The following is a 13,676-nucleotide window of genomic DNA, read 5'->3' as shown; positions in this document are numbered from 1 at the left end:
AGAGGATTATACCACTTACTGGACGATTTTATAAACCCTTGGGTCCAAGTTTTCTGCAGATAAGTTGAGAACTGCAATTCGCGAGAGTAAAGCCACTCGGCTCCTGCACAAACCCCACAGCAGCCCAACTTCTCTGTGCTGCTTTGCATGTCTGTGCAAAGTAGTTTCAGAATAACATGAAATCTTGAAAGCAAGACCACACAGCAAAACAACCGTGTGTCACGGTCACACTGCAATATGACTAATTTTACTAAAATATATGTTGGAGGATTGCTATCACGGTGTTGCTTTGCAGCGTATTTAACAAAACCTTATCTCAGATCATCTACATCCTGTTTAATTGTCTAGTGTGTATGTGCATCAAAGCAACAGTACAAAAACACTGCTACCCCTTCCACTGAGAAAAAAATTCGCATTTTCTGTTGAAAAATACAACTAGCGTCGATGGGACCTGGCCAACGGCAGTTAATTCTGATTTTCCTCATGAAGGTCATCACCTGTGTGGCACTGGACTTGTGAGCAGGTCACGCAGGACTGGCCTGAAGCACAAACAACCCATGACAGGGATCGTCCGGGACTGGTTTGGTTTCGGTCTTAACCCTTTGCCGCCCCACGTCATCACCAGCAGCTCTCTGCAAGAGAGATTCCTGTGTGCCCCGACCTATTGCACAACCCAAACGAACTATAAAGAGTTACTAATTCGAGATTTCTGGAACTACAACAAAGCCATCCTGGTATCCAAACTGCGGAACAGGATGAAAGCCTTTAAAGAACTTTTTAACGTTTCCCCTCAAACCAGAGCGGCATACTAGAAACACCTTTAAAAATGAAGGAAACCTGGATTTTGCAAACAAACAGATGAATCCTAGATTGCAGAAATCTTTCTCCTATTAACATGAACCTTCAGAATAAACAAAAACTCTGCAAATTCTCTCTGCAGAATCTTATGTTACATGCAGTACATGCCATTGTACAACCTGGTAAAATGACCACGACAGAGTCAACAGGATTTGCCCCAACTTATCCCAATGGGCAGCTTGTCCCACGATCAAACATAGCAACAGAGAGCTGAAAAGAAACTTTGAGTCATCAGGTAGTAGCACAGGCTCCCACGCACCATCTAATCCCATCACAATCCTGTTGAGCTTCATCTTAAACGCACTCGGGTTCTTTGCACCATTATTTGAAGGAGTAGTTAAGCATTTCCTATGTAAACCCTGCAAACCCCACATTTCTTATTTACTAGTACGTAATCTACTGAAACATGTTAATACTCTTTGATTCAGGAAAAAAAAAAGAGTTGATAAGAACACATATTACACTAAAATCGATCATTCGGGCCTTATAAATAATAGTAATGATGATGCTTTTCCTCCCGTGGTTGTTCCACGTAAGTATCTCTGTTTACTAGGAGCTAAGTAGTTACCTCATAAATAAATTATTTTTTTCAAAATGTTATTTCGTCTTATTTTTGAAGTGGCCCAAGTCACCTGGAGCTGTAACGTGGTGCTCTTGACACCAGTTACTTTCTTCTCCAGTCCCTCACAGCTGATCTGGAGGAATCCAGGGATACACAACGCAAAGCCTGTTATTTTTGCTACAAAGCTACACAAAACTGAAGAGGTCATCGCCAAGCAGCACTTTACAAAGATATAAATTATAGGGCAAGCCATCCATGAAATGTTCTGTTACCTCTTCCGAGAACACCTCCCTTTGCCACAGCTTAGTGACCTACCTGGATACAAACACACACACGGACCAAAATCCGCAAACACAAACGCTTAACTGGGTTGCTAAATAATTAGCCTGATTTGTATTTAGACTGAAATTTTAACTGCATCTGCTTTCAAGTTGAGCTCAACACCTGCACGTGCATTTTCAAAGACTTCTTTTGACTGCTTCTGTGTGGACCGGCTCACACGTGGGCTCATCTGTAGGATTTGAGACCAAAGAGAAACTCTGACACCAAACTGAGCCTAAACTACTGACTTGGGTACGGCTCCCTGCAAGTGCTGGGGCTCCACGAGGGAGGAGGAGGACCACGCTAGACGTGTCATACATAAAGATATACGCTGTTTATGAACAAAGGAACCAGTCGTTTAACTAAAAGGTTTTTACGGACATTTATGCTGATTTCAGAAGAACATACAAAAGTGTTAAATCGCCATTCCCACGCAAGGGACAGATTGTCTCAGATTTAGTGCTGACGGCGACCTACACTCCAAATCTTTGGCGTACGCTGAGCATCTGGCCCGACCTTTTAACTGACACGCTAAGACACAAAATGTGTACATCATTTAGTGCTGATTCTTTGGTTAGATAAGTTCAGGCACTTACCCACTTAATTATTATTTCAATTATTTCAATATTATTTCAAAAACATTATTTTAAGTGTTATCCTACTGAGCAAGTCACCTTCTTCTAAATGTCATTATTTTAATAGCCTTATCTCTTATAAATAATTTTAATTTTGTTGACTCACGACAGCAAATTTCTGAAAAAGTAATACAAAGAGAAACTAAATAACAGCTTTCAGCAGAACGACTTCACTACCGGACAGAGGATAACTGTAAAAAATTATTGGCAAAAGAGCAAGAGCAACACCTACCACAGATTTGGGTTTGCTGACCGCCACCAGGTTGGCCAGAAAATCTTCATCGTACAGCTGGCTAAAGACATGGGCATCGTAAGCCACCGTTATGGAGATTTCTTCCATCATTTTGCCGGCAAGCTGCCGCCAGCGGCCCGAGCAGGTGGAGAACCCTCGGCTGAGCCTTGGCTCAGGGCCCTGGCCGTTGTTCACACCCACCTGACGAAGCTCACGAGCAAGGAGCGCCACCGCAGAAATTATGACCCAGCAAATCAGCTCCCGCAGGGGTTTTCCTCTCCGCGGTGCCTTTTATTATGGTTGGAAGCACATATGAAACACCTGCTCAGGCTCCCAGCACCCAGCTTGCAAAAGGCATTTGCTGAAGTTTGGGGAAAGGCAGGGAACCTGTTTTAATTCCAGTGTTAGGCTGAAGATGAAAAAGCAGCAGCCAAACCAGATTAGTAATTAAGCAAGAAAAGATCCGTCAGTGCTTGACAGCAGGACCGGAATCACTTCTGTTCTTCTCAAACTTTGGAGCAATTATTTATTCTTTATATCCAGTTTTCTCCCATGAAAGCTGATATTCTTGTTAGCAGAGTCTCAGTTTCCAATCAATTGCTTCTTCTGGCGTATTTGTAAATTCAGAGACCGCTGTAATGATGATTTCTTTCAGACATTCCTTGGAATATTTCTACAAGTTTCTAAATTTCTCCTTTAAAATCTTTAAAACCACTCACTTCCACTTTCACGCAGATCTGAAATGCATTTTGTGCCATGTAGATACTCTGATTTTAGGAAGAAGATGATGCCATCAAATCACAACCCTCCAAAAAGTCCTCCAGCTTCCATTTGTACAGGGTAAAACAGACATGCGAAATGCAATGAAGACTGTGAGCTCTTCCTTGAATAAACTCACGCCTCTACAAGTGAAATAAAACCAATTTATGCAATTTAAAATTTCCACAGTAGAAGGTTTTAAACCTGAATCTGGGACTGGCTTGTTTTTAACCAAGAAGAGATAGATTTCTTGTCTATGAGTCCTAAACAGTGTAGCTGCCTTCAAATTGCTCCTGGCTTTCCAATTAATTTATCGAAACGTCTGACACAGAGAAAAAACAGTGCAAGGAAAAAAAAAATCAGAAAAATAATTAAAAATCAATATTCTCCAAACTACAAATGAAAATCTAGAAAATAGTAAGTGATTTGAAGAACAAACACAATATCCCCAAAAGAAACTTCATTCAGGAGACTCAGGCAAAGTAGAACTCCCAACCAAATCAGCACTTTTGCTTTAACTCTTCCACTACATTTATATCTTCTCTGGAAGCCTTTTCTTCTTCCTGGTGAAAAATCATACCTGCTCAAGAAACACAAATCATTTCAGCCGTGCATTTGGCTCCCAAAAGAATATGTGCTGGATGCGGCAAATCTGGTAGAAATTTCCAGTTCAGGTTGCTGGTAGCATATGGTTACGCTCTCGCTTTCCAGAATAAACAGGATCAGCCCCACCTTGCTTTTCTCTTTTTCCTGTGCTCCTGGAGTATCTTTATCAAAGATTATACAGGTATCTAAATAGCACCGGGTGCTATTTGCATTTCAATAGGAAACTTGAGCAACAGCTGTAGCGTACAGGATTAAAAGCCCAACATCTCTTCCACTTAAGTAGGGGGCGAAATTACATGTTATTGCTAGGAAACAGAGTTCTAATAGGCTTATGGCAAACAAAAAATGCAGCACTTGAGGTTAAATCCTTGAGACCAAAGCAGATTCTGATCACGCTTAACCCTTGCAGGCCAAAGAAAGGTATTTTTTCCTTGAAATGCACCTATAGTGCATTTTTAAAAGCTTTTCTTCAAAGGTTTGCAACTTTTTTCCAATTAATTCCCACGGCAGAGATCCTTTAGATTCCGTTCCCGAAGCGACATCCGGCTCATGAGATCGCTCTCCGTGTCGCCCATACACGCCCCATACCTGCTGGGCTAAATCCTGCTCAGGCTTCCCCGGGCGCTTTCAGTGACCGCTGCTTCTCGCCTTTCGGTGCCTTGTGGGGTGCCTATTATCTATTTCTTGTCGCAACGTGTAGAAGGGCAGAGCTCCGCGTGTTTGCTGCTGGGCTGCGCTGAGGTGCGCTGACAAAGGCACCTGTTGTAAAGAAAGTCCCTTCCCACAACCCCTCCCGCTCCCCAGGCTGCCAACAGCGACTGACGTGACATCGGAACAGTCGTGTGGGCGCAGGGGAGAGAGCGCGCGGCGTAACAGCAAACATCCCCGTGTTAACGAGACACCAGTTTAACTCTGCAATAAGGGCAGGAGGTGGAGAATGCAAATGATCAGATGCACGCCGCGGCTGCGGCTACCCGGATCCCTCCCCGATTTAGCCAACAGGCATTTCTATTTTGTTAGGAATTATGGACCAGAACCTATATTCCCTTTTATTTTTTTTTCATCTTAAACAGAAAGGTTACGATGATTTAACAGCACTAAAGCTACATACCACTATCGTATTATTGGCCAAATAATTCTTCTGATATTTATTCTTAACAGAGGGGGCTTGTAATTTTGGCATGTCCTAACTAGCAACTGCAAGACCTAACAACCGATTTTTGACTTTGGCTAATGCATACCTTTGTATTAAAAAGGATGTTTTTCAGTAGTTATTTCAAGCTAATGGAGCTGAGCTGCCCGCAAATCCCTACAAACCCGCATTTTACATCCGTGTTAACGGTCTGTGCTATGCTCTGAATCAGCGCATAAAATCACAAGTATCAAGCCAGTTAAGCTAAATCTTTTGAGTCGAACTGACTGAAGCAAATGTGTCCCCGCAGGCCCGGAGGAACAACGGGGAAAGGAAAAGGAAAAGGAAAAGGAAAAGGAAAAGAAAAGGAAAAGGAAAAGGAAAGGCAGAGAGACGCCCTGGGCCACCTCAGGCCGTGCCGCGCACTCCTGCCAGCATTTCCAATGGAGCCCCCCCCTCAGCCAGGGCTTCTGAGCGCTCCAGTGATGAATAATCTATCAAAAGACAATAAAAAGCACATAACACGACTTCACATTTCTTTAAAGCAAACAGCGCTGCTGTGTGTAACGCCACGTCTACCTCGCAGCAGCCTTCCTCAAGGAACAGGAACACAGTCCCCTCCACGACACGGTTTGGAAAGCATACCTCCTCCAAAGCAGGAATTTGCGGAGAAGCGGTTCAACCAAGCAGTCAGGATGACAGAGGAGAGCCAGCAGAAGGACAGGAGAGCTGCAGAAAACCGTTAACTAATTAAGGTAAGTAGCCCTAATTACAGTTGTTGCAATTTATATGCTGGTGGATAATAGAGGTGAATGGAAAATTCCTGAATTGAGCAAAGCGGCTAGCGTAGCAAAGCAAAATCCTGCTCGCTCCTGAGATAAATTCGCTCTCACTCCACCCCCAGGAATGTCTTGCTGCTATCTGATGGGGAGAGGATCTTCTGACAGACGGGAAAGCATTACAGATGGGAGGGATGTGCGGCTCCTCGCTGAGCGCTCCCTTCCTGCCACCGCGTTTCTGAAACATAAAGGCGTTTTCTGCTATTTGCTTTTCACGTATTAATGAATCTGGGAAGATCACAGCAGTCTTCAGATAAGGAAACATAAAACTCCTTTCAGGGCACTTGGAATGGCATTTGGCCACCTTCAAGGGTGTCTTCCCCCAGGTGGGGATGAGTAACGGTAATATCACGTTCTTTTCACAACTCCGTTACCCACTAACGACCAGTAGGAACTGTTTTGAACGTGACCAGCAAGTGTGACGCTTGGTTACGAGTCAAACACGGCCAGTCCCAACCCTTGGCCAAGCCCACCGCCTGTGCTGGACTGCAAGGCAGGGGGCAGCTCCCGTCCTCCGCACGGCTGCTTATCCCGTCTCACAAATAAGGAGCAAAGCATTTACTGCTGTGCTGGTGCAGCCTTTGAGAAGGCTGCGATTTTATTCAGAACTCTGTTCCGGTTTTAGACATCAGAAGGTAAATACCTATAGATGTGCTTCTGGGTGCAAAGTGAGCGCTGAGCGCTAAGCCATTGCTGGCAGGAGCGCCCCGTGCCATTGGGAAAAACAGTTGCCACCCTCAGGCCGATCTATAGTTTAGCAATTGCTTCTCCATTTTTTTTTTCTAGAGATGTGGGTGTATGCACCTGTGTTTCTCCTAAAATAATCCGCCAAATGTTAATCCAACAACTGAATTATGCGTGCTTTTAGACCGTGCAAATGCCATTGAGAGCTAAGTTCCATAATCACAGAATCACAGAACAGTTTGAGTTGAAGGGACCTCCAAAGCTCCCCCAGCGCCCCCCCTGCCCTGAGCAGGGACATCTGCACCAGCTCAGGTTGCTCAGAGCCCCGTCCAGCCTGGCCTGGGATGTCTCCAGGGATGGTTCAGCCACCACCTCTCTGGCCAACCTGGGCCAGGCTCTCACTGCCCTCAGGGCCAACAATTTCTTCCCCATGTCCGGCCTGAATCTCCCTCCTTTAGTTTAAAACCATCACCCCTTGTCCTATCACAACAGGCCCTGCTAAAAAGTCTGTGCCCATCTTTCTTATAGGCCCCTAATAAAGCGATAACGAAGCGATCCGAACCACCACTACCTGTGAAATGTATTTTAACCTTGTTGCATTCATCACTTCAGCTGGTATTGGAAAGAAAATGAATGGGGTCAGGCATGTTTTTCAAGAAGATTAGCACAGCAGTCATAGTAAGAGTGCTTTGCACTTAAAATGATAGGGGTTTCTGGCCTGGTTTCAGTGGAGCTTGATTCAGCAATTTCGCCCAAATAGCCCACAAGCTAAGGCAAGCAGAGCCAAACTTTATCAAGCAAAAGCTTCATCAGAGTAACAGAGCTAGTTCAGGCTTTGTACAAACACTAATTGTACAGCAAGTGTATATCTGTATGGCTACATTCAGCCACGGTCTACTGTCTTTTCATTTACAGCATATGATCAGCAAAGAAAAGATCTTAATTAACATCGAGTAGCACATTAAACAGTGACATCTGTCACATGAAGAGACTCGCACTGGGACCCAGGACTCGGGGCTTCTCATTCAAAACCCTCACGACTTACTTTCTTAAGGTAGACACATCTCTACAAATTCATCTTTCCCCTCCCAAAGAGCGATTAAGAGTCCTTATCTACCTCCCAGAGGAAGACTAATAATGGTGAAGTTTAGGAAGAATGCAAAACTGCAAGTTGCATTATTAGTGGTGTTGTTATTACGCTGTTGTCTGACAAGTTTTCTCCACAGTGCTGTTCGGCGTCTTACGAACGAGTCACGCTGCACAGGGAGCTGGGACCCTGCGGCAGAGCACAGTGACACGGTTACGCGGACGAGCCCTCTGAAGCACCCTGTATCACATCACATTTAGTATCTTTACTAACCCTCACTTTGTACCTCACCTTTAGCCTGGGACAAGAAAAAAAAAAAGAAAGAACGAAATGCCAGAGAGCCAGGCACTATGAGAAAGTCTTGTAGTTAATTAACAGAAAATGGCAGGAGCTTAGCACGTCATCTGTCCATCCAAACCCCTGGAGCTGGCCACGTACAAACCCACTATAACACATTCTGCTGCACAATGATGAGGCCACGGCAAAGGCCCAGAAAGTTCTACGGTAATGTTTTCTGTGTGAAACCCCGACGGAAGCCTCACGGAGAAGGCATTTCTATGTGTAAATAGCACAGTAGTAATGGCATATTCCCAAAACAAAACATAAATCCGCACTATGATTGATTGGAGATGAGATAAAGGATAATTAAGACTGAAATGCTGCAAGTGAGCAGGAAATGGCACACGGTGCCAGCTAAACTGGACTAAACCAGACAAACTAGTCCCAGTATCTTGGTGGTTCAGGTATAAGAGAGTTTGATTGTGAGATGCAATCTGGACTGAGGCATGCTGGAAGATTCTGAAATGAGATTATTTCATGCATCATACACTACAAGTACCAACTACCGATACCTTCCAGGAGAGCAGCACATCCCTCAATGCCGAAATTAAAAACCAAAGCGTTCTGTCAAAGGACAGAACGTAGCCAGAGAGTCCAGAAACAGCACTCGCTAGTGGATTTTCCTACCAAAGACGCGTTAGCAGGGATCTGAATCAGAAAGCATTTGACATGAGCTGCGTGTGCTGGGAAAGACGCCCGGCTGGGAAGCCCCGGCGCTCCCCGGGCCCCGGCGCGGGTCAGCTCCCCGGGAGGAACGCGGCTCCGGGCCCTGCAGGCTGATCTGCCCTGCGAGGCTCCCAGCAGCATCCCCTGAGCCGAGCCGCGCGTTAGCCTGTGCTGCCGAATCCCTGCTCATCCTCACGCAGTTCACTGGAAGGGAAATTCTGGTCCCACAAAATGATTTGGGAGACAAACTATTTCAGCGCTGAACTGTGCTGATCTGTCCTCCTGCCGTGCAAATCTCTTATCTGCGTTTAATGCTTCGAAATACCACAATGAGAAAAGCTTCTGTATTTTCATATGAATTAAAGACTAAATTCTCTTGATTTGACTGTTAAGCAGCTTATTTTAAGAGCTCAAATGGTATGTACGGAGGGGGAGAGAAAGCAGGTTCTTACACAAGTTCCCAAAGAGCCCTCCATGTGATAATGAGATATTTCTTCAGACATCAGAGACCTGAGATATTTCCACATACTCTTCTACCCTCCCCGTTTTTTCTTATCCCAAGTTCATTTTTTATTTAAAATCCGGACTGCAGGTCTTGTATTGCTGCTCCTAGTATATCTATGCAAACAAAAGAAACGAGACACGTCTTAAAAAAAGCTAATCAGGAATCGGTCCGGCTTAGCACAGCTATAGCAAGAGAACATTTTCTCCTCGTACCCACAGGGTCCTGCCCAGGCTGGGCTCAGGGTTTCTGCCACGCCGGCCTGGGCTGAGCTCCCGTCGAGCCCCCCCAACATCCAAATAAAGGGCTACATTTAGAGAAAATTGAGCCATAACTTCTAATTCTTGATTTTTAGCATGTCTTTCATATAGGGGAAATGCTTAAGCAAAAGGAATGCGAGGGAATCGCCTGGGATGGATGAGAGCTAATCTTTGCTTGATTTGAAGGAAAAAACCTCCACACAACACTAAACAAACAGAGAATGCAGTAAAATTTAGGATCATGTGCAAAAAGAAGATTTAAAAAAGAGATTCCTACCATAAAATTCCTCAATGTGTTTCCAAACCATACTTTTTCAATGACAAACATTGTTATTTTCACTGTTTGGAAAGTCAATCCCCTAAGCAAAGCAGGGAAAGTGCACTAAAAAATGGGAAAGTCGGGTCTATAACCATGAAAAAGTAAGAGATACCATTCTTTTGCATCTCTCAGTTTTGATGGTGGTAAGGAATAATAAGGCAGCAGGTTCAGCCTACCACCCATCAATATTCAGAAAGGACGCCAGCGATCAAATTTCAACTCCGTGTTTACAGTTCAAATTAATAGGGGGGAAATTAGTGTCTGCATTTGTTCACTCATCTGGAGACTGAAAGAACCAACCCCGGGGGTTGTTTGCTTACAACAATAGTGAACTGCAACATTTAATCTGCTGGTGTGAACATGATGCTAATCTGAAAACGAAGGAAAATTAATTTCTAATAAACTAATAACGGGCATGGAAAAGAAAAGCTCTATTGCTGTCTCCATATGCATATTATACATAATGTAAATGCAGGTGACCTATGTAATGGTTTGAAAGGTCATAGATTTCCTTCTCTGCTGCATTTGTGGGAGAATAACTCAGTTTCTCATTACTCTCGAACACTAATGACTCTTTAAAAGCGGTGAAGGATTTGATCACCTTTCTCAGCCATACGATGGTTGTCTCTTGGAATGCCACACCACTGTTTTCTTCTCTGGATATGTCTCGCTGCAGAACTTCGCAAGAACCTGGAGAACTAAATACGGACTTAGCAACACTCCTGGGACTGGAAGAGCTGCCTGAGGATTGGTGATGGATTTAGCAGCACATTAACTGGGCTCCCCCAGTTTTAAGGAGAGTGAAATGAATGAGTGACACCGGTGGTTCTTGTGGCACAGCGTACCCCTGACATTGCACAGTGCTGAGATGGACCGTATCTCTGTTGAACCGTCTTGTGGAAAAAATAAAAAGGACAGTTTCCTTAACATCACTTAGGACTATGAAATTGAGAAAGACCAGAAACATCTGAGTCAGATTTTTCTTATCTCTGATAATGGAGCCTAACAGCAGCAAGAGAAAAAGCTCATGGTGACCTAAAGATGGAGCACCCCGCCTTGGCTGTCTGGTATCAGCAGCACACTGCAAAACATTCCAGTTATTTTGTTGGGCAATACGATATTTTTATTCTCACTTAAAAAAAAAAAAAAAAAATCTATCTGTTGACTCAATCTTTTTATACGTACCTGAAACAACTTCTCAGGACGGTAGAAGTTATTCCTGGGCATTTCAGCTGGTTTTAAGGCTCCTCTGTTTTGTTCACAACTCAGCTCCGAGAATACTTGAGATAACTTAAATACTTGCCCAAGCACATTTCTGAGCTCTGTGTGAATAACAGCACCAAGACGTGCATGCTAACGCAAACAGGACAACTTGGCGTGTGAAATCTCAACCATATTTTAAAAATACACAGAGCTGCAGGTCAGCAAAAGTTTTATGATCGACATTCCTCTGAATGTGCATAAAAAGTGACAGACGTGTGTCATAAATGACAAAAAAACCCAAGAGTTCATTTTGAAAAAAATCAGAATAGAGAACGAGCACTCTAAACCACTCTCAGAAATATTTTTGTTTTCCAAATGAGTAATTCAATGCTTAAAGCGAATAAGGGGAAAATTAAATTTGGACTTAAATCTTCACCTTCCTCATCTTGCTTTTATGTAAAAAAATTACATTTGGCCTTATGCACAACCCTGGTTCTGCAGGACTGCACGTACAAAAACAAGTGTTCATGTGCCTCTCTGTGCTCTTCTCCAGAGAGGGGCTGGTAATGGATGGAACATCAAAGCAGAAAAGTGATTTTTTTCTACCAAAAAGAAGTCAATGATGAAAACTACAACAGACAGACAAAGCAGCTGCCAGTCAGTAGCAGCCAAAGGCAGTAAGGAGAGGACCAAAAGGCAACTGCTGTGGAAGAAGTGTAGTCTGGAGACTCAGCTTGTTAGGGGGAAAAAAGAAAAAACAAAAAAAAAAAAAAAAGGAAAAAGATAGTTTGGTACCAGTTTGTTCCAAATAAATCTCTACAGGATTCATCCTCTCTCTCAAGCTACAGTATTGTATTGGAGAAAAGGTACAAAATGTCAGAGTTTATGGGAACATGCGGCTCGTTTCTAGAGCCTTTACTGCAGAGTGGGGCAGTTCTGTCATCACAGTTACCGAGTCCAACACCGATGCTGATGTGATCGATGCTACCACAACAAACCAGGCAGGCTCTGCTGCTATGGTATATCCACTCAGTGCTTTCCTCATTGTGAAAAGTGATTCAAACCAGGTTTTTTTTTTTTTCTCCCTGGTGACACAGGCCAGAACAGCACACAAACCATTTCTACCCTTTTGGGAGGACGCCTGGAACAAACGGCAGGGTAACATCTTCACTCCTGTCTGCTCTCCTCCTCTCTCCACCTGCAGCCACCACAGACGCCCTGACAGTTTATCTACAAACACTCCCCCAGCAACCTGCTCCTCTCCTTGGTATAATTTAAGGCAATTCTACGCCCTGGCTGGGATCCCAACCCCACCCCACAAAAATGCAGTTGTTCCTGCAGAACCGCCTCTCCAGCGGGGCTTTTCCCACCATCGCTGGCAGGGGAAGGACAACCGTCTTTTCGCTCTTTGCTGATCGAGTTACGCTACAAGAAACCTGGACTGCGGACACAGCTGAAGATAAAAGCAGCCAGAAAAGTCGGCAGAAAAATGGCTTAAAGCCAGCTTTGTTCTGACCCTTTTTCTCCCTTCCATCAAGGACTGTTGGGATCAGATTCCCAGCTGCCATCTCACACCGGGTACAGCAGCCCATGGCCAGCTACGCCTTGAAAATACACCCCTGGATGCCACTCCAGCTCGGCAAATATCACGAGGAGTTTGCTGAGCTCATGAGCAGGAACGCCAGTAAAAATAGGGTAGGGGATGGTGTTGGAGAGAAGACAAATAGATACGCAAGTAAATGCACCCTGCTGCAACTCGGAGGCGTACAGCTCAGCTTCCACCTTGTGGAAGAAATCTGTTTAGCTAAATAAATAAATAAGATGTATAAGTAAATAAATAAGAAGGCGGCTGGGCAGCAGGAAAGCAGCTAGACTGCGGCCCCGTCAGATTTTTGGAGGTTGCTAAGCAACAGGCTGGCTGCTGCAGGGCTAAAGTAGCACGAAATTAGCAGCTTTTTCAGCAAAAGACAAATTGAATGTGGCACTGGGGAGGTGGCCCTTTGAGTGGCAGCGAGGGGAAAAGCGTGAGCTGGGGAGCCTGGCACGGGGGCAGCTCTCAGCATCTCCTGAGCGCGGGGACCCGTAATGAACGCGGCCAAGGGGCTTTGCCCTGCCTGGGTGCTGATAAATTCCAAAGTGCGCCTGGCAAGTTAATAATTCAATCTTGATTAAAATGATGTCCGTTACAGTCACCTCATGGGTTAATTACTTATTAACGGTCTTAAATAGCCCAAACCCAATCATATCAGACTACCTTTGATATATTAGTGTCATTTGACTATACACCACATTTTCAGCTGCAGAGTTTTCAAATATATTTCCCATTATTGCAGCTCTAGGTTATCTCGATGCCAACTCTGCATTTACGTAAGGAATTTGCTCCCTGTGAATCCTTTGAGTAACTGAATCTCATCTGCGTACATCCACTTGTTCTGCTCAAATAATTCCTCTAAATCACGTTGCTCCTCTAGCCTTCTGGAACAACCCAGAATCGACACACAGACCGCAGCTATTAGCGAGGACTGAGTAATGCCAACAGCAAGAACAATGCTTCATGGAAGACTTAAAGGGGAGTTTTGAATGAAAGATATTTCTGGGTCGCTTAATCTGGGGCCAGACTGTACCAGTTAATTGTTTTGCACAGCTAAATGTGCTTGAACCTGGTCCCTGGC

General features: G+C 44.3%; 1 protein-coding gene across 5 annotated transcripts in view; it reads right to left on the bottom strand.

The window, feature by feature from the left end:
• RABGAP1L (RAB GTPase activating protein 1 like) overlaps window positions 1-13,676 on the bottom strand; it is a 230,141-nt gene that overhangs the window by 33,514 nt on the left and 182,951 nt on the right. Inside the window, exon 1 of one of the 5 annotated variants that reach the window (XM_065649006.1) lies at window positions 2,609-2,719. The exons of the other annotated variants lie outside the window; for them this stretch is intronic. Within the exon in view, the coding sequence (XP_065505078.1) occupies window positions 2,609-2,719 (111 nt within the window). Of the gene's footprint in view, window positions 1-2,608; window positions 2,720-13,676 lie in introns of those variants that run through there. 5 annotated transcript variants of the gene reach the window in all.

This window comes from Caloenas nicobarica, chromosome 20 (assembly GCF_036013445.1).
Source record: "Caloenas nicobarica isolate bCalNic1 chromosome 20, bCalNic1.hap1, whole genome shotgun sequence".
NCBI lineage: Eukaryota > Metazoa > Chordata > Aves > Columbiformes > Columbidae > Caloenas > Caloenas nicobarica.
This window is presented reverse-complemented; position numbering and strand designations above follow the sequence as displayed.